Source organism: Desmodus rotundus, chromosome 4 (assembly GCF_022682495.2).
Source record: "Desmodus rotundus isolate HL8 chromosome 4, HLdesRot8A.1, whole genome shotgun sequence".
Taxonomy (NCBI): domain Eukaryota; kingdom Metazoa; phylum Chordata; class Mammalia; order Chiroptera; family Phyllostomidae; genus Desmodus; species Desmodus rotundus.
In genome coordinates, this window is record NC_071390.1 from 29537411 (window position 1) to 29556177 (window position 18767).

The 18767-nt window shown below is 39.8% G+C and overlaps 1 protein-coding gene across 2 annotated transcripts in view; it reads left to right on the plus strand.

Moving 5' to 3' along the window:
* Positions 1–17766, plus strand: part of HTR7 (5-hydroxytryptamine receptor 7) — a 73623-nt gene extending 55857 nt beyond the window's left edge. Inside the window, exons 2-3 of one of the 2 annotated variants that reach the window (XM_053923574.2) lie at positions 11958–12721; positions 16117–17766. In XM_053923574.2, coding sequence (XP_053779549.1) covers positions 11958–12720 — 763 coding nt within the window. In that variant the 3' untranslated portion in view covers position 12721; positions 16117–17766. The remainder of the gene's footprint in view (positions 1–11957; positions 12722–16116) is intronic. The other variant, XM_024563439.4, reaches the window with a different exon arrangement.
* Positions 17767–18767: the final 1001 nt, after the last annotated feature.

The window sequence follows — 18767 nt, forward strand, 5'->3', positions numbered from 1 at the left end:
CCGATTCCCTTCTGTAAAATGGGGTTCTGAGGGAAGGAAGTCAGGTGTTTCTTGAGTATCTGTTCGGTAGTGGGTTCAGTGAAAGCCTACATATATGTTCTCATGCTGTAGGTATTCTCTTCCCCTTTCTTACATGTAGGGCAGTGACAACTTGGGGAGGCTGAGTATATTTATCAGAGTACTTCAACTAGTATAAAGAATAGAGCTGGAGTGCAAACCTAATCTGACTGACACAAGGTTTAGGCCGTTTTCATTTTATCTTGATGTTGAGTATCACAGAGCCACGATGTGGAGGTGGTACTTCTCCATACAGCCCAAGATAAAGAAGCGTGGGAAACCACACCGCAGAGGTTGAGAGTGGAGAGTGTTTCAAAAAAGGTTAGGCAGTCTTTTTCAGAGAAAAGAGAGATCAAGAATTATCAGAAATGAGAAAAAAGAAACAATTTGAATAAGCAAAAATGGAGGTCGTCTTTTAGAGTAAACTGCTTTAAAGCGATGGGGGTGGAAGCCAGAGTATTGGGAGAATCAGAAGAAAGTAGGTGGGTAGTGAAAGGCAGCTGAGGTAGACGATGTGTTCAGTAAATTTGGGGTAAAAAGGGATGATCACTGTGCAGGACTGAGTGGAATACAGTTGTCCCTTGATATCCAAGAGGCATTGGTTTTGGCACCCACAGATGCCAAAATGCATGGATGCTCAGTCCCTTGTATAAAATGGCATGGTGTTTGCGTATAACCTATGCAGTCCTCCTACACTTTAAATCATCTTCCGATTACTTGTAATACCAAATACAATGTAAATGCTGAGTGAATTGTTGTTATAGTGTATTGTTTAGGGAATAATGACAAGAAAAAAAGACAGTACATGTCCAGTACAGACCCAGCCATCGCAAGCCTAACTACAAAGTGCACACCAGCACCAAAGTATATTTTTGGTATATTTTTGATCTTCAATCAAATCCAAAGTTGTAGAACCAGCAGATATGGAGGGCTAACAGTTGATATATAAACACAGGCACCCATGCATACATTTATAATACATTTATCTCTAGGTAGAACAGAATAAAAAGAGAGAGAGAGAATGAGAGAGCATGAGTTTAGAAGCGAGGCCCTAGGGGAGGGAAGAAGCATAGGCCCAAAGCCAGTGCTCTTTATGCCCTTGCAGGGGGAGGTTTGGGTACTATTGAGTAAAGGAAACTTCTACTTGTGACAGTGGGGTCTTCCAACTAAAGACAAGGTAGTCTTAAGTTCTAAGGGGAAGCTGAGGTCCAAACACCACCTACTCTGGGAGGTTGAGATGAAAGGGCTTTGAGGTCATGGTCACAACGCACATCTGTACTACAACTTCCTCCCAGCACATCTACTCTCAGTTCCTCTCCCCTGCTTTATTCCCTCCATTGCACTTATAATTATATGACCTATTTTCAGACTTTGGGTCATGATCTGTTATTGGGTCATAAAATCAATTTAGTGCATTAAAATCAACATTTAAAAATTCTGAAGTAGAATAGCATACAATAGAAGAGAGTACACTGAAAGTTATAGTGCTAAATATGATATTGTAAAACTTTTATTTCAATCTCATAAATAAATATGTATTTCTATGTTCATATACTTACATATTCGAGGTCTGTCCAGAAAAGTCCAGCCATTGTTAACATAATGAGGATGGTTTGCATGACATCAATGTAACCTGGCAGCCAAGGAGAGTGGACTGGAATGCACATGCATGAACAATGACGACATCACTGTACTAATCAGTGGGGGGTGGTAGATGCTGTTGAGTGAGCATGTGTACTGTGTGGCCGTGGCATTCAAAATGACTGAGCTAGTAGAACAACGAATTTGCATCAAATTTTGTGTTAAGCTTGAACATTCCTCCACAGAAACTATTTAGATGATTCAGAAGGCCACAGCTATGGGAAGCTGGTGATTGGCAGCTTCCTCACAATGCACCCGCTCATGCATCATGTCTTGTGCAGAGTTTTTTTGAAAACATCAAATCATCCAGATGACTTAGCCCTTCTACAGCCCAGATTTGGTGCCCTGCGACTTCTGGCTTTTCCCAAAACTAAAATCACCTTTGAAAGAGAAGAGATTTCAGACTGTTGATGAGATTCAAGAGAATATTATGGGGCAGCTGATGGCAGTTGGGAGAACTGTGTGAGGTCCCAAGGTACCTACTTTGAAGAGGACTGAGGCATCATTGTCCTGTCCTATGTACAATGTTTCTTGTACCTCGTATCTTCTTCAATAAATGGTTCTATGTGGCTGGATACTTACTGGACAGACCTAGTATATTATACATTTAAAAAAATGTACAACTTAATTAAGACATTAAAACCATGCTTATTTCACTGTGTTTAGCAAGTACTAGGAGATAGAACTAATAACTAAGATAATGTAAACATGATTCATGATAATTCTGTTAGACTAAACTGGAAGCAGATTATTAAGATGAAATATATAAAGTAAAAGTCAAATTCTTATATGAAAAGTGTAAAGTCTTTGTACTTGAATGAGGGAAGACTACTCTGATGGTGGTATGTGGGATGAAGAACCAGAACAGTCAGTCCTAAATACAAAGCCCTAGGACTCTACACCTTCTCAAAAGAAAATCTGTGGGCGGTGGTGGCCCAGGAGTCTGTATGTTTCAAAACTTCTTGGTAATTCTGATAATCTGACAACTTTGGGAACCACTGACTTAGGCTGAAGTTTTGCCTACCCTGAAGGAGGAGGTCTTACGGAGGAGGTATTCTAATGTACAAACCCTTTTTAAGCCTAACACTCCAAACACCACTGTATTTCAGAATAATTCTACTCAGTTACTTTTACCCCCTACATTATTATTCTGCAGCAACAAAACTCAGGAGAAATCATTTAATTAAAGAACCATTATCTATAATTTCTATACAGTTAGAACAGAAGACAGGCAGCAGAGTTAATTTGCTCTCTAATCCCTCTCTATGTAGATTATAACTCCCTAATACTCTTTTTCTCCAAACCGCTACTTTAATGGAACTCCTAATGTGAGTTGCATACATTTCTCAATTATATAATACTTTGGTACCTTTGTCTGTGACATTTACTGTATTTTAATACTTCTATGCATTTTAAAGTTAAGGTCTTAAAGCTTGATAAGCATCCCACATTCTAATTAACAGTGAGCATAAAGTGTTAGTGTGACAAATATTAGCCATGCATAATAGGGAATATTCAGAATCCATCTAGGTTGCCTCTCCCCCCCCCCCCCCACCCCACAAAGGTAAGATTTATGCTGTACAAGATTTGGGAGAATGAATGTATAATTTAGACAAACACTTCCCTGAATGCCAGTATTACTTTATGTAGTAATTATGGGATTTACAAAATGCCCGTGAGTCCTGTTTCCTTTGTGTGAATTTATGGGTGTAATAAAACATTTTAGAAAAGCTAATCAAATAAAAACAATCTAAGATTTAATTATCAGCTTTTTACAGATTTGATGAACCAGATCATCTTTATTGCCAAAATCAGTTAAGTGACTTAGGAATCACAGAATCCTCTTAAATCTTTCATTTTGTTCATAGAATGAAAATGATGGGTTTTTCCTTTCTTTCTTTTTTTAGTATATAATCTTTATTATAGTTTTCCGTTACCATTTAGTCCCCTTATACCCCCTCCACCCAGCAATCACCACCCTGTTGACCATGTCCATGAGTTCTTCTTTTCTTTTTCCTTTTCCTTTCTTTTCTTTTTCTTTTCTTTCTTTCTTTCTTTTCTTTTTTTAACATTTTACATACACACAGTTAAAAAATGTGTAAAAAAGCATAATGAAAAAACTTAAAACTACTTAAATCTCTACAACTGTGATAAAATTGCTATTAATACTTCGGTAAATATTCTTCTACACATCTCAGTGTACCCTCTTCTACCCCTTCCCCTCACACACTCATGCAAAGACCTAATTTCGCATAAAAGATTAATACATGACACTATTATTTGTATTTTCATGCTAGACATTGTTTCCTATTCACTTTGTTGTTATTTTCATATCAATAAATAGATATGTACATCATGGGTTACATGCAATCTATACATATATATAAGCTTTAGTTAATATCTGTATGTACTTTAATTTTCTGTTGATAGATATTAAATTGTATATTTCCCACTCTATTATGTGTTTAGTTAAGATTCCTGCACATGAATCATTTTGCAACTGTGCAGTTATATTCTTAAGACAAATTATTAGAAGTCCAATTGCTTAGCCAAAATGTTGATGTATATCAATGACCAAGCTGCCCTCCAGACTGTTACTGTAGTTGAATCTCTCACTAGGAAAATGATAAGAGTGCTTGTTTTTTCACACTTTCCCAACATTGGATTTCTTAAACACTGACAGTGACCAAAAATTCTGTTATCATTTAAAACTTTCATCTCACCCTGACTGGTGTAGCTCAGTGGATTGGGTGTGGGCTGCAAACCAAAGGGTCACTGGTTTGATTCTCAGTCAGGGCACACGCCTGGGTTGCAGGCCAGGTCCCCAGTTGGGGGTTTGTGAGAGGCAACCACACATTGATGTTTTTCTCCCTCTCTTTCTACCTCCCTTCCCCTCTTTCCAAAAGATAAATAAATAAAACCTTAAAAAAATAAAACTTTCATTTCTATAATTATTAGTGTAGTTGTACATATTTCCAAATGCTTATTAGATATTCTTATTTCTTCTTTGTTTACTTGCTTCAATATTTTTATTGGGATTCTCTTTTTTTTTACTAACCTGTAAGAAAGCTTTTTCTAAAATTACTTTATGGATTATGATGTTAAAACTGTCTTAATTTTTCACCCTTTGTACCCCTCCACCCAGCACCCACCACTCCCTCAGGCAATCCCCATATGAACAATGGTTCATGTCTGTAGGTCATGCATATAAGTTCTTTGGCTACTCCATTTCCTATATTGTACTTTATATCTCCATGGCTATTCTGTACCTACCTATTTGTACTTCTTAATCCTCTTACCTCCTCACCCATTCCCCCAAATGCCCCTCCAAAAGAAAACGAGTATAGTGTAAGGAGCCTCTGGGACAACTTCAAGTGTTCCAACATTTACATCATAGGGGTGCTGGAAGGATAAGAGAAGGAGAAAGAAAGTGGAAATTTATTTGAAAAAATAATGAAAGAAAACTTCCCTGATTTGCTGAAGGAAATAGACATGCAAGTCCAGGAAGCACAGAGAGTCCCAAACAAGATGGATGCAAAAAGGCCCACTCCAAGACACATCATAATTAAAATGCCAAAGGTTAAAGATAAGGAGAGAATCTTAAAAGCAGAAGAGAAAAGAAGCTAGTTACCTACAAGGGGGTTCCCATAAGACAGTCAGCTGATTTCTCAAAAGAAACTTTGAAGGCTAGAAGGGATTGGCAAGAAATATTCACTCATGAAAAGCAGGGACCTACAGCCAAGATTGCTCTACCCAGCAAAGCTTTCATTCAGAATCAAAGGGCAGATAAAGAGCTTCCCAGACAAGAAAAACAACTAAAGGAGTTCATCATCACTAAACCATTATATGAAATGTTAAAGAAAAAGAAAATTTTTCTTATTTAAGAAAAAGAAGTTCAAAACTGTGAACAATAAAATGGTAGTGACACATACCTATCAACAATTGAATTAAAAAAACAACAACAACAAACTAAGCAAAGAAGAACAGAGACAGACTCAGGGATATGGAGAGCTTTGAATATTAAAATATTTGGACTCCAATTTTTTCATTTGACTTTTAACTCTGTACATAGTGATTTCTAAATTAAACAAAATGTTATTTATTTTTGTTTAGTTTCTGTATAAAATTTTTATTAAAAATTTATTAATATGTCATTTTATAGTTTCTAGCTTTTGTGTCATGGTTAAGAATGACCTTTTTCCTTTTAGGATTGCAGAAGTACTCATCCATATTTCCCCATAGTAGTTTCAGGTTTAATTTATTCTGTGTGATAATCTTTGATTCACCTGAGGTTTATTATTTTTTCACACTAAATATTTTATTTCAGGTTCTAACCCCATCATACGGCCTTTGTGCAAAATCTTTGGAGTTCTTAGCATGTTTTTCTTTCCTTTTAAAAAATGAATTTTTAGTTATAGTTGGCGTATAGTATTATATTAGCGTTAGGTGTACAACATAGTGATTTAACATTTACATATGTTATGAAGTGATCACATAATAAGTCTAGTAATCATCTGTCACCATACATAGTTGTTATTGACTATAGCCCCTATGGTATGTGTTACATCTCTGAGACATTTTTCATAGCTGGAAGTTTGTGCTTCTTAATTCCCTCTCCCTTTTGTGTCCATTCCCTCATCTCCCTCCTCTCTGGCAAACATCAGTTTGTTCTCTGTATTTATTGAGTTTGTTTCTGCTTCATTTTTTGTTCATTTGTTTTGTTTCTTAGATTCCACATGGAAGTGAAACCATACAGTATTTGCCTTTCTCTATCCAACTTGTTTTACTTATCTAAATACTGTCTAGGTTCACCCATGTTATCACACACGGCAAGGTTTTGTTCTTTTTATGGCTGAGTAATATTCCATTGTGTGTGTGTGTGTACACCAGGTCTTGTTTATCTAGTCACCTATCAGTGGATACCTAGGTGCTTCTGTGTCTCGGCTGTGGTAAGCAATGCTGAGATGAACATGGGGGTGCATACCTTTTCAAATCATTGTTTCATTTCTTCAGATAAATACCTGGAAGCGAAATTCTGGGTTGTACAGTAGTTCTGTTTGTAATTTTTTGAGGAAATATACTGTTTCCCATAGTGGTACACCAGTTTGCAATCCCGCCAGCAGTCCATGAGGGTTCCCTTTTCTTCATGTCCTTGCCAGTGCTTGTTATTTGTTGTCTTTTTGGTGATGGCCATTCTGACTGTTGTGAGGTGATATCTCACTGTGGTTTTGATTTGCATTACCCTGATGATTAGTGATGGTGAGCATCTTTTTGTGTGTCTTTTGGCCGTCTGTATGTCTTTTTTAGAGAAATGTCTGTTCAGGTTGTCTGTCCATTTTTTAATTGGATTGTTTTTTTCATGTTGAGATGTATGAGTTCTTTACATAGTACAGATATTAACCTCTGATTGGATATTTCATTTGCAAATATCTTCTGCTTTCAGTTGTCTTTTTGTCTTGTTGGTGGTTTCCTTCACTGTACAAAAACTTGTTAGTGTGTTATAGTCCCATTTGTTTATTTTTGCTGTTGTTGCCTTTGCCTGAGCAGACAGCCAAAAAATACTGCTAAGGATGATGTCAAAGAGTTTACTGCTTGTGTTTTATTCTAGGAGTTTTATGGTTTCAGGTCTTACATATAAGTCTTTAATCCATTTTGAGTTTATTCTTGTGTTTGTGCTAAGAAAGTAGTTTTATTTGTTTTTTTTCATGTATCTGTCCAGTTTTCGCAACACCATTTATTGAAGAAACTGTCTTCCCCTTTGTGTATTCTTACCTTTTTAAAATAAAGTTTTATTTTTTATTTTTAGACAGAGGGGAAGGGGGGGAGAGAAATATTACTGTATGGTTGCCTCTTGCGTGCCCCCTACTGGGGACCTGGCCCACAACCCAGGCATGTGCTCTAGACTGGGAATCGAACCGGCAACCGTTTTGTTTGCAGGCTGGTGCTCAGTTCACTGAGCCACCCCAGCCAGGGTGCTTGCCTCCTTTTATGTAGATTAATTGACCATATAAGTAAGTGTGGGTTTACTTCTGGGCTATTCTGTGTGTCTGTTTTTGTGCTAGTACCCTACTGTTTTGATTACTATAGCTTTGTAGAAGAGTTTGAAATCAGGAAGTGTGATTTCCCCAACTTTGTTCTTTTTCAAGATTGCTGTGGCTATTCAGGGTCTTCTATAGTTCTATATAAATTTTAGTATTATTTCCTCTAGTTCTGTGAAAAATGCTATCGATATTTTAATAAGGAATTTCATTGAATCTGTAAATTGCTTTGGGTAGTACGGCATTTTAATGATACTAATTTTTCCAGTCCTCGAGTATGTTATATACTTTCATTTATTTGTGTTTTCTTCAATTTATTTTATTAATGTATTATAGTTTTCAGAGTACAGGTCTTTTACTTCCTTGGTTAAATTTATCCCTGGGTATTTTATTCTTTTTGATGCAGTTGTAAATGGGATTGTTTTCTTACTTTCTCTGACAGTTTGGGATTTATTTTTGAATAAGGAGGAAGATAAGCCAGTTTTATTTTTGCCTAAATTGCTAGCCAGTTGTCAGATCCATGAATACCCAGTCTTTTACTACCGATTTAAAATGACTCATCTTCCTATATTAAATTTCATTATGTATTTTAATCTATTTCTGGGATCTGTGCTGTTGATCTGTTTATTTTTTAATAATTGCTTTGAGATTTTATTTCTGTGACTTTATACTACTTATAGGATACATATTCCTTCATTTATATTTTATTATTCATTTCTTTTAATTATTTGTAATCGGATTTTATTTTTCAATTCCAGTTGACATACTGTATTATATTAGTTTCAGCTGTACACCCCAGTAATTAGACATTACACACCTTGCTAAGTGATCATTCTGCTAAATCTCGTACCCATCTGACGCTACACATAGTTATTAGAATATTATTGGCTATGTTCCCTATGTCGTATTTTACATCCCCATGACTATTGCGTATTTCCCCATTTTAATTCATTTTCAAGTTTTCTGTCCATTTTTGCATATTTACTTGATGAACTTAAAAATCATTTAGTCAAAATAACAAAAGCCTTGCTAGGTTTTTCAGCTGGAGTTGTACGATATTTTTAGATTAATTGAAGGAAAATTGGCACTTTTATAATGCTGGATTTTCTTACTAAAAAAAAATGTCCCCCCCGCCCACCCATGGATTCAAGCATTATCTTAGTTCTCTTGGTAGCATTTTATGTTTGCTTATTTAGGCCCTGGCCATTTTGGTAGATTTTTCTAGATATTTTAATTTTTAACTTTTTTTCTGGATGGAATTATTTCCTTCTATAATATTTTCCAATCATTGTCACATTTAAAAAATATATTGACTTTTGTTTATGTATTTTATTTATGGACACTTCGATGCACTTACTTTTTTCCTAATCATTTTTGGTTGATTTTAGCTTTCAAAGGTCTCACTAAGTGGGACCCAGGAAACAAATGAAGTAAATGTGGTTTCCTCACTGTGGGACATGACTTGAGAACATTAGAGAGTGCAAATCGGAGAGTTTAGGGAATATAATTTGTTCATTCAGGAAGGACCAAATATGGGTCAGTGTCAATCACTGACACATAGTATGTCAGGCTAAGTATATTAGGATGAATAAGCATGCTGCTCATATGAGATTATTTAATGTTCTTAGATGTCCTTGGTACTCAATTAATCTCTCAGGATTCATCTTTGTGAATTCTGTATCATCTATGTGAGCTGCAGAAAGCCTTGATTTAATTAAGTCTGACGATACTGTTTCCTGTTTAGGTAAGGAAAATGTGAAGGATGGAAGGAAAACTGAACTGTGTTCTTCAAGAATAGGAGTTTACCAGGTTGTGAATTCCAGGCTTGCTAACATTTTTGTATAACCTCGAAAATGAAATGTAACTTCTTGTCTTGTTGTGAGTGATCCTACTTCCTCCTTCCAACAAGCACCTATTGCTGTAACTACCCACCATCCCAACCCCCTAGGTGTTAGATAGTCTCGGCTGACAGTGCCATCTGGTGGCTACCTGGGGAACTGTATGAACTAATCTCTCCCTGTTGAACCCGCAGTCTGGGTTGGTATCCTGGAAGCCAGATCCAGACTTGGAAACAAGCAGTTTATGCCTGAAGCAACAGGCAAAGAGAAAAGGTAAAGTCCAAGTCCTGGCAAAGGTTGTGTGTGGGAGCTGGGAACAAGGAAGGAGCCAGAAGGGCTATATCCACAGGAATTGATAGACAGCAAGGACGAGGTCTAAAAAGAGAGATGTGCAAAGGAATTCCAACTGGAGAGAGAACTTCTGAACCCAAGCAAAAAAAGGGAAACTTAGGGAACCTTTTATTCCTCCCTTAATGGACTTGCATTCAGTCTTGGGGCAGGGATCAGTGTAATTATGGGTTTCCGGTCAGTTCTAACACCTTTCTCCAGGGGTATCCTCAATTCCTTAAAAATAAAATTCTTAATTTTCCCCCCATTGCTTAAAAGTCAGATAATTTCAGGTAATTCCACATAAGGCAAAGTTTACTTCACATTTCCCTCTCTTGCTCTCTTTTTCCTTTCCCCTCTTCCTCCCTCTTTTTCTCTTTTCTCGTCTTTTTCAGCTCTTATTCTTACACTCTAGGAAAACCTCCCTCTTTTCCATCATCTATTTGGGAGTCAAAACACAATCCTAGTTACAGCTGGTGAACCTAGGGATAATGCTTATGGGTCAGCTTTATCAAGAAAAAGGGAAGGCAGAGGTTGTGAAATGAAGAATGGGCGCCACTAACACCTGGGTCCTTGGAAGGGATCTGGAATGCCAGCAACCTCCCCACCGGGCTCAGTCCTCCCATTCAACCCCTGCGCGATTTCCCATGTGCCATGTAGATTTCTGTGTGATGTATTCTCTGCCATATCCCCAGCATTTAAAATAGCACCCTGCATATAGGAGGAGCTCTATTAATATTTGTTGAAGAAATAGATGAATATTCTTGATGAATAAGCAAATCTGACATTTCTTTTTCCTATATTTCGATTTTGCCTTGTAAGTATTGCAATGATGCTCATTTTCATTGTGAAAGAATGACCTTTGACTTTTGTAGGATAATTTAAGCTTATATAACATGAGAGGATATTTCTAGCATGAAAATAATTATTTAAAAAATTTCAACCTACTAACTTGCAGACTTTCTGAAAATAACCTGTTGGTAAGTTGGGGACTCTCTGTACCTTTCTTTTTCATGTTTAAAGAGTATATCTTTTACACACAAATTAAGTTAAAAAAAAACACCAAAAAACCATGACAAAATAACCAGCTTTTACCTGTCTTGGCTTCTCAAGTGCTCTTTGCATCCTTCCCAAAATAGAAGCCAAGACTGTTAAATATAGAGGAGAAAACAAATTCAGAAAGCTGAAAATGATTAAGCATTTGGCAAATGTCTTACTGTCTATGTTTTCTGTTTGCTGTGTCTCTTTTCCATTATAAATCCTTGATAACAGAGACAGAGCAATACTTATTCTCTGTGTAGAACTAAGCACAGAAGAAACGTTGGGTTTACCTAATATTTTTCAGAATTGTGCCCGTGCTTGTGAGCCTTCTCAAAAGAGGAGAGATGAAGAGCCAGGCTGTCTCTATTTTATAGATTGTTCCTCTGACCTTACTCCTATGTGAGAATTTTCTGGGGGTAAAGAATGATCACTTGCTGCTTTCCATTCCAAAACCTTAGGATTTTATAAATGTCTCACAGATCTCTGTAATCTTAAGGAAGTTCTTTCGCTGCAGTACAAAGGAGCAGTTAAAATGAATTAAAAGCTAGCTTGAAATAAGGCGGCTGAGCAGTGGATGCATAATGCCAGAGTGCGCTAGCTAGACCTTGGTTAATTCGTGAGGATGTGTCGCAACATCCTGCCTCAGGCTTGACATTTTGTTCCTGGCTGATTTTGGTGACAGTGGTCATAGGGGGAGGGTGGATGTTTGGTCTTCAGCTCATTGACTGCATGGAATGCAAGAAGCTACAGGGTGTGAAAAGAGCATGGAGTAGCATTACAGGCACAGGGCTCTCAGACTGGATCTTGGCAGTAGCTCCAGTTAATTGTGTAACCTGGAATAAAATAGGTAACATCCTATTAGAGCCCTACCTTTCTTGAAAATGGGAATGACGATGCTTACCCTCAAGGGCTCTTGCGCTACTAGGTATAAAGCCTAGCACCTGGCTAGTGGTGCTGCCTAGTTAGTGAGTCGTGATCACTGCAGTCACATGTTCTCTTTCCATTTCTTTGCTAGGTACCTGGGGATCACGAGGCCGCTAACGTACCCTGTCAGGCAGAATGGGAAATGCATGGCGAAGATGATTCTGTCTGTCTGGCTTCTTTCTGCTTCCATCACTTTACCCCCGCTCTTTGGGTGGGCTCAGAATGTAAACGATGACAAGGTGTGCCTGATCAGCCAGGATTTTGGCTACACGATCTACTCCACCGCAGTGGCGTTTTACATCCCCATGTCCGTCATGCTTTTCATGTACTATCAGATTTACAAGGCCGCCAGGAAGAGCGCTGCCAAACACAAGTTCCCCGGCTTCCCGCGCCTGCACCAGCCAGACAGCATCATCTCCCTGAACGGCATGGTGAAGCTCCAGAAGGAGGTAGAGGAGTGTGCCAACCTTTCGAGACTCCTCAAACACGAAAGGAAAAACATCTCCATCTTTAAGAGGGAACAGAAAGCAGCCACCACCTTGGGCATCATCGTCGGGGCCTTCACCGTGTGCTGGCTGCCGTTTTTCCTCCTCTCGACAGCCAGACCGTTCATCTGCGGCACGGCCTGCAGCTGCATCCCGCTGTGGGTGGAGAGGACATTTCTGTGGCTGGGCTATGCAAACTCTCTCATTAACCCTTTTATATATGCCTTCTTCAACCGGGACCTGAGGACCACCTACCGCAGCCTGCTCCAGTGCCAGTACCGGAATATCAACCGGAAGCTCTCGGCTGCAGGCATGCATGAGGCCCTGAAGCTCGCAGAGAGGCCTGAGAGACCCGAGTTTGTGCTGTAAGGTCATTTATCACTATTCTCCTTTCAACCACCCCCCCCCAACCCTTTTATGGAGCTTCTTAAAGTGTATCTCAGAAAGCTTCCTGAATCGGTAGCTAGCTTGTTTTCTACTGAGCACATCAGATTTGAATTCAGAATTCCATAAATTCCAGTCCTCTACCAACAGAATTCTGAAAGCCCAAGATAGGTACTTGGTTGGAAGACAAGATTGATTTGCTGCTGAACTGCCTTTGATGTGCTTGATGACAAGCAAGGTGATGTTTCTCTTCCTTTCTCCATTAATAACGGCCAATCTGTGTCCTTATATTGTCAAAAATTATAACATTATCAGTTTCATTGCTCTTACTCTTACCTCCAGTAAAACTTTTTTTGATGACCTCATCCTTTACTGATAAATAAAGGAAGCAGATTCACACAGACTAACAGCCAGAGAGTGTTTAGGAAGTGCTGCCCATCCCCTTAGGAGTTTAGAACTGATGAAGGAGTGTTGAGTTTGTCTAGGATGCATTATGACTTTCCAGGAGGCAGTTGCATAGGGTGTTGGGATCTGAAAAAGGATTGCAAAGAGCCAGTGGTGATAAGGAAATGGACCTTTCCCACGTAACCCATGTTAATGAATCTTGTCATTGTAAAGAAGGTGGGAGGCGGTACTGTAATTAGAATCGTCAGCAGGTCAAATGGAGATTTGGCTTTAAATCTGAGGGAGAGGAGACATCTTCATGTTTGAAAGTTGAGAGGAAAGACACTGGAATCAGAAGATTGAAGGTGTTGGTGAGAGAGAGAGAGAGAGAGAGAGAGAGAGACAGAGGGAGGGAGAGGGAGAGAAAGGGGGAGAGGGGGAGAGATAGGGGATTAGTGCGGATCCTGAGAGAGGAGGAGGCTTTCCTCCTCACTGTACTTGGCAGGAAGGAATAGAACAGAGAACTGTGGGCCACTGTACCTGAGAGGGTCCTTCCCAGTCATCTTGGCCATGCCCTTCATTTGACAGAAGTGACTTAGATCTGGAGAGTAAAATGTGGCCAAAATAACCCACACACTCCACACTCTACACACTTGCATTCAAGTAAACACCAGGTCGATAACCCAGAACAACTAATAACTACTGGAGTCTCTGGAAGAATGATGTGGTGTCCAAACCACAAGCCTTGTTAGAAGCCTTTGTTTCTCTACCCTTATCTCTATCACTCAAACTTTCTGGGCCAGCTAGGGACTCAGGGCTCCTCCCACTAATCTCTTCAGCCTGTTTCTCCCCATCACGCTGGGCTGCTTGGATGCCAGTCTCTTTTACTTTTCCCCCTAGCTCCACCTCTTGGCTCTATTTCTTTCTCGTACATTATAGTTTCCTTCCTTTCCTGCGTAAATAATCTATGTATTGCTACTTTCAACTATTTACCCATTTCTTTGCATTTCCTTGATCAGCATAACAAGAGGCTCTGGAGTCCGGCACTCTACACTAGTATTTTAATGTACTATTCTGTAATTTTTGTGCCTTTTTCACAAGCATTCAAATAATGGTAGTATAAAACCAAATGTGATATAAGGAGGGATTTTTTTTCTTTTTAATTTGTCAACTTTATGGATTTTTTTGCATTGCTCTAAATTGCTTTTTTCCCCCTCTAAATTGCTTTTTAAACATCATGTTTTGATGGCGTTTGTTCTTTGACACCATTATTGTGAAAATATGAAAAAGCAGTTTCTAAAGTACTTCTATATAAAAGAATTTCTTGAGATTATTTTCAAGTAGCTCTTCCTTTCCCTCTCCCTTCCTCCGCTTGGTAATGGACTTTCTCTTCAGAGGCTCGGAGACTCCCTGTTGACTGCAGTGGTTAGTCACGGAGGAGTAGCCTTGGGTCCCTGTCGTGAATTCTGTCAGTGCGCTGCTTCAGGGTCGGTGCTAAAGCTTTGGAGTTCAGGGTGGTTCTGCCTTTTCTTTATGGAAACCGGTGATTAGAAAAGGGAAACAAAACGGGTCCCGGTAGAAACTGGGAAGAAGCATCGAGTCCCCCGAAACCCTGGACATCTGGGGAGGGACGCTGCTTTAATGACAGAAAGGCAAAAAGTTTGCTATTTCCTGGATTTTTTCCCCATTGTAGTATTTTCCTATTAACCAGCTAGAATTCAACACTTTATTTTTATGCAATCATTGATTAGTAATAATAATAGCTTATTTGCTTCAAGCTTTGCATCATCTCTTCAAAGTAGGAAAGGCAGACAATTGACTTCTTTTGCTTTTCCTAAAAATTTTTTTCTCATATAGTAAATGCACAAAGTAAAGTTGAGCCATCAGATGGTATAGAAGAAGCCTTGGGGGGATGTTTTAGCAAGAAAATACCCATGGTGACACTTAGGAAGAAGGTGATAATCTGGGTAGGCTTTGAATAGAGAGTAACATTTTAAAAGAAGGGATGGCAGGGGTGAAGGTGGGGCTGGGGCTACTCGAAGCAGTGAAGAGAGTTTGGACAGAGGCGGGTGCACAGATGTGGATGGGGCATGTCTTTAGCGGTACCTGGAGCTGGGTAGAGTGGGGTCAGCAAGGAGGGCCAGGTGGGCAGGACGGGTGAGGGAGCATGGGTCTGAGCTGAAGTGTGGCCCTAGTCTTGTCCTTAGATGCCATTGTGTGTGGTGGGGGACAAAGTGAGAGATTGTGTCCTGTGGAGAAATGGATCCTGTCACTGGAAAAAACCCATATGTATGGAGTCTTGGTAGTCAAGTGAGAGGGGCACTTCCAATGGGATGGGGAGGCAGAAGCTGGGGGTGCAGTGCCCAACGCTGGAACCTCATAGACCTAGTTCTTAAGAACAGGGGTGGAGCTTGGTAAGTGCAGTGTTGTGAAGGTACAGAGTTAGGGGAGTGTAGATCTACACCAAGGAGAGAGACTTCTCCTCAGTTGTTGGCCAAGACTTATCCATGACTCATGGCGCCTCTGTGAACCTGGGAGGAAGGAAACGAGGGCGGTGGGGTCTGCTGGTCTCGGCACACATGGCTTACTATAATGCACCCTCCGAGGTCTGAAGGGGAGAACGCTTCTCCTTAGTGGTGATCATTATTCTTTTCAAGCAGGGCAAGTGCAGCAGTATTTTGCAAGGATTTTTGAGAGTAGCACCATTTTCGGCTACGGATGTATTATAAAAGTGAATTTCTACATGGGTTATCTGGGGCTGATTTGCAAATATATGAAGGCCCTGACAACTTACAACAGTTATAACATGTATTAAAAGAGCCACGGCACTTTCTCTTTTCCTTCAGAGGTGCTCATACCCCCTTAGAAGCCACAAATGCTTCAAATTACTGAATGCTGTAAAAATTAAATCCGCCCACCACAAAAGAGAAACACTTACGGTTCTGCTAAATCATTTTCACGTCTTCTCTCTCTCTCTCTCTCTCTCTCTCTTTATAGACAAAACTCTGACTACCGTAGAAAAAAAAGTCATGATTCATGATCAAAAGTGGAATCATGGAGACGAGAAAAACGAGGCAAGACAGAGGTGGAAACAGAACGAAATCATTTGCTGAGACTGGAATGCGGCTTCCGTTTTTTCTTGGGATGGTTCAGAATGACAAGCAGGGTGATCTGTTGTACAAGCGTATTATGAGGGAGACAGTGACCTCCCCTTCTTTCCCCCTGCGGATCAGTGCTATTGTGTGCAACTCAAGATAGCGCTCAGCTTAAGGTAGCCAGACCAGCTCAGCAGTAAGCTCGCGAACAGAGCTGAGTTCCAGAACAGTTTCTGATGCTTTGCGTTTGTCCAAGCCCATGCAAGTGGAAGCGAGTTCCAGTGTGCACTTCCCATGCTTCCGAGTCTAGGCATTGTGGTGAATATTCAGGAATCAGTCAGGAGACAGAATTAATTGTGTGGTAGGACAGAAGGGTGTTTTCCCAAGCTAACTGCGGTAAGCATAGTGTTGACTATGTTGCATGTCCTGTGTTAGAAAACAGAATCCCGTCATCAGCTCACACAAATGATTTCCCAGAGCAGTGTCTGTTCTAAGCTGCTGTCAGTTTGGCTTTGTGCAGGGTCCCTGTGACCTCCCCACCAACGTACTTTCTTTGTTAATCTAGTTCTTGTTATGGTATAACTCAGGAACAGCTCTCAGGACGGAGAGAATCCTAAAACCTGAATAAAGCTTTCTCTTGTGCTCACACTTCTTCAGAGGGGTCCTGAGAGGGAAGCAGGGTTCCTTCCATGAGGACTTTTTCACCTAACCGTACTGTTCGTTAACGTGGGAGTTGGCACTGAACTTTTGACTCTCATTACACACGGGTGCGATGGGCCTGCAGGCTGGTCCCTGACTGTGGTTTGGGGAGGCAGTAGGGGAATAATGGGGTTTCCATGAAAGGTTGTGATGCTTCTGGAAATGGAGCATCAATATGTGAATTCCCGTTGAGCATCATTGTGTTAAACTGAATCATATGAGTCGGAGGTGACCTGGGATACTCACTGTTGGTAAACACTCCAGAATACCATTCTGTTCCTTCTAGAGGATTTGTTTTTGTGTTCTCTGTATCTTAAATCAAATGTGTGCCTGGCCTATTCTGTTGTCCTGCTCTCCCCCTCCCTGAAGTGATAGGCATTAAGGGCAGACAAGGAAACAGAAAAGGTCCCTGTGTGGATAGTATTTTTTTAATGGAATTAGGAAATATGATGAGCTAAGGAGACAGAAAGACAGTAGAACAGAAGAATACCTCTAAGGGGATAAAGTGAATGCAAACCTTCCTTTGATAAAAGAGAACTGCAAGAGAATATTATTTTCCTACCATACATGTAGCTGTTTCCTCAGAGGACAAAGTGGAATTCCAATGTGGATTATGGATTTCTTCCAACTTTCATTGACATTGCTTCTTACCAGACACAGGGCAGGGTCTGCCTTTCCTGGAAGGGGAGGTGGGGCTCTGTCCTTTCAGACCCAGCTTGTACAAATTCCTGAACCGCAGATTTGCTAAAGTGACTGTAAATACTTATATTCATAATTTAAATGATTAATTCTGGTCAGATAAATGTTAAATTTGAAAATGTTTTATTACATTACATCAAATAAAGTTTATTTGTAGCTGTAATAAAACCACTTAAGTAATGCTTTTTAATTGCAGGTCTGATGTCATAAATGTTGCTATATGTTGAGTAGTGTGTGGGCAAGCTTACTATGTTTGCTAAATCCAAACGGGTAGGTAAGGCGGTTCCGTAATTAATTGCACTTCACTGTAAGGGTTCATCCATTTGGTAAGTTGTTTTTTTTAATGAGTGTTCCTTTGTTGATTTGATTAATGAGTGTTTATTGGGCTCTGGTACCTTCAGCACTGTGGACACAAAGGAGCAGAGATGAGTAAAGCAAGTTCTTACTCTTGAGTTTGCCTGCAGGTAGTGGGCAGGCATTTCTCAGAGTGTCACCTGGAAGTGCCATAGCTCTTTGCAGAGAGTGACATGTTTGTTTTTCCTGTCCATAAGACAGCAATATGGATCACTGGCTGGATTTAGGTTTTCAAATGTGTTTACCCAATGTTTTTATTAGGACCCGAATTATTAAAAATGGGTCTTTATCTGCCTGACTTGAACACCTGATCTTCGCACTCTCTGCTTCCTGCTGGGGAGGGGCTGGGTGCTGTACACCACACTCACATGCGTGGCAGCCAAGTGGAAGGAGAGGGGGACCTGAGACAATGAGAAAATACCAAACAGTTCATACTGTTTTAACTAAGAATTGGGAAAAATCACTGAAATGAACATTTTACCTATAGTTTATGACTGTTCCGGAAGCACAACTCTTACGACTCATCTCTCTCTCTCAGTCCAGGGTATCAGCTGACAGCCTCTGCCAGGGATGAGTATTGGGAAACCTGCTTGGGAGGTAAAGGACTTGTAAGAGGTCACTTAATGACCTCTGCCTTACTGTTTTGTTTTATCCCATAGATCTTAAACAGGAGGCACTTACAGAAGTCCTAGGTTTTCCAGAAATTTTCATCATTCTTAAAGAATTTACGATGGTGTCATGTGCTTGAGTGGCTTGCGTATGTCTTTGGTGATTACATTTTCATGAAATTGTATTAGATTC